This window comes from Lipotes vexillifer, unplaced genomic scaffold (genome assembly GCF_000442215.2).
Source record: "Lipotes vexillifer unplaced genomic scaffold, Lipotes_vexillifer_v1.1 scaffold636, whole genome shotgun sequence".
Taxonomy (NCBI): Eukaryota; Metazoa; Chordata; class Mammalia; order Artiodactyla; family Lipotidae; genus Lipotes; species Lipotes vexillifer.
Genome location: NW_006786547.1, coordinates 794313 through 795137, shown reverse-complemented (window position 1 = coordinate 795137; position 825 = coordinate 794313). Strand labels below are relative to the sequence as shown.

Here is an 825-nt window from a genome sequence, read left to right as displayed (position 1 = left end):
CAGTCAGCCGTCCCCGCCCGTCCGGTCGTGGCCGCAGGTAGTTGAAAAGGCGTCCCCCGAGGAGCCGGTGGGCGTGGTGTGCCAGGTAGACGGCGTCCCGCAGGTGGTGGAGTACAGCGAGATCAGCCCCGAGACGGCCCGCCTGCGTGCGCCCGGAGGGGGCCTGCTCTACAACGCGGGCAACATCTGCAACCATTTTTTCACGCGAGACTTCCTCCAGGCGGCCACCAGGTGTGCAGGGCGGCCAGCCGGGCCACAGGGACTGGGGGCAGACCTGAGCTGGGTGGGGCTGTGGGGTGCGGTACGGAAAGGGTCTTGCGCTCACACAAGCTGGAGGCAGCAGAGCGCTCCAGTATCTGGTACAAGGCTCTGTGGCCGAGTGGGCGTGGCCCTGCCCCGGGGTGGGGGCCGTTGCCCGCAGGCACCACGTCCACCCCGTGGCTTGCCAGTCACCACTGGGCTTGCGCAGGGATGTGGCCGGTGGTGCCCAGCTCTCAGGCCTGGGTGCATGAGGATGCCTGGTCCTCCAGAGACAGGGCTCAGCCCCCGCCGCCCTGTGCCTGCTGTGTCTGTCTGTCCACCTGCCCCGGCTCGCCGGGCGTGGGGGAGGTGGGCTGGGTCTCTGAGCTGCGTCTTTCCCCCCCGTGGCCTCCTGTCGCCCAGGGAGTTCGAGCCCTTGCTGAAGCCGCACGTGGCTGTGAAGAAGGTGCCCTGTGTGGATGCGGAGGGGGATCCGGTAAAGCCGCTCGAGCCCAACGCGGTAAAGATGGAGAAGTTCGTGTTTGACGTGCTCCCGTTCGCCAGGTTAGTGGAGAAGTCACTCAT

General features: G+C 67.6%; 1 protein-coding gene across 1 annotated transcript in view; it reads left to right on the top strand.

Moving 5' to 3' along the window:
- The window catches only part of UAP1L1 (UDP-N-acetylglucosamine pyrophosphorylase 1 like 1), a 5027-nt gene that overhangs the window by 2237 nt on the left and 1965 nt on the right, over positions 1–825 (top strand). Inside the window, exons 5-6 of the mRNA XM_007459006.1 lie at positions 38–231; positions 664–804. Coding sequence (XP_007459068.1) covers positions 38–231; positions 664–804 — 335 coding nt within the window. The remainder of the gene's footprint in view (positions 1–37; positions 232–663; positions 805–825) is intronic.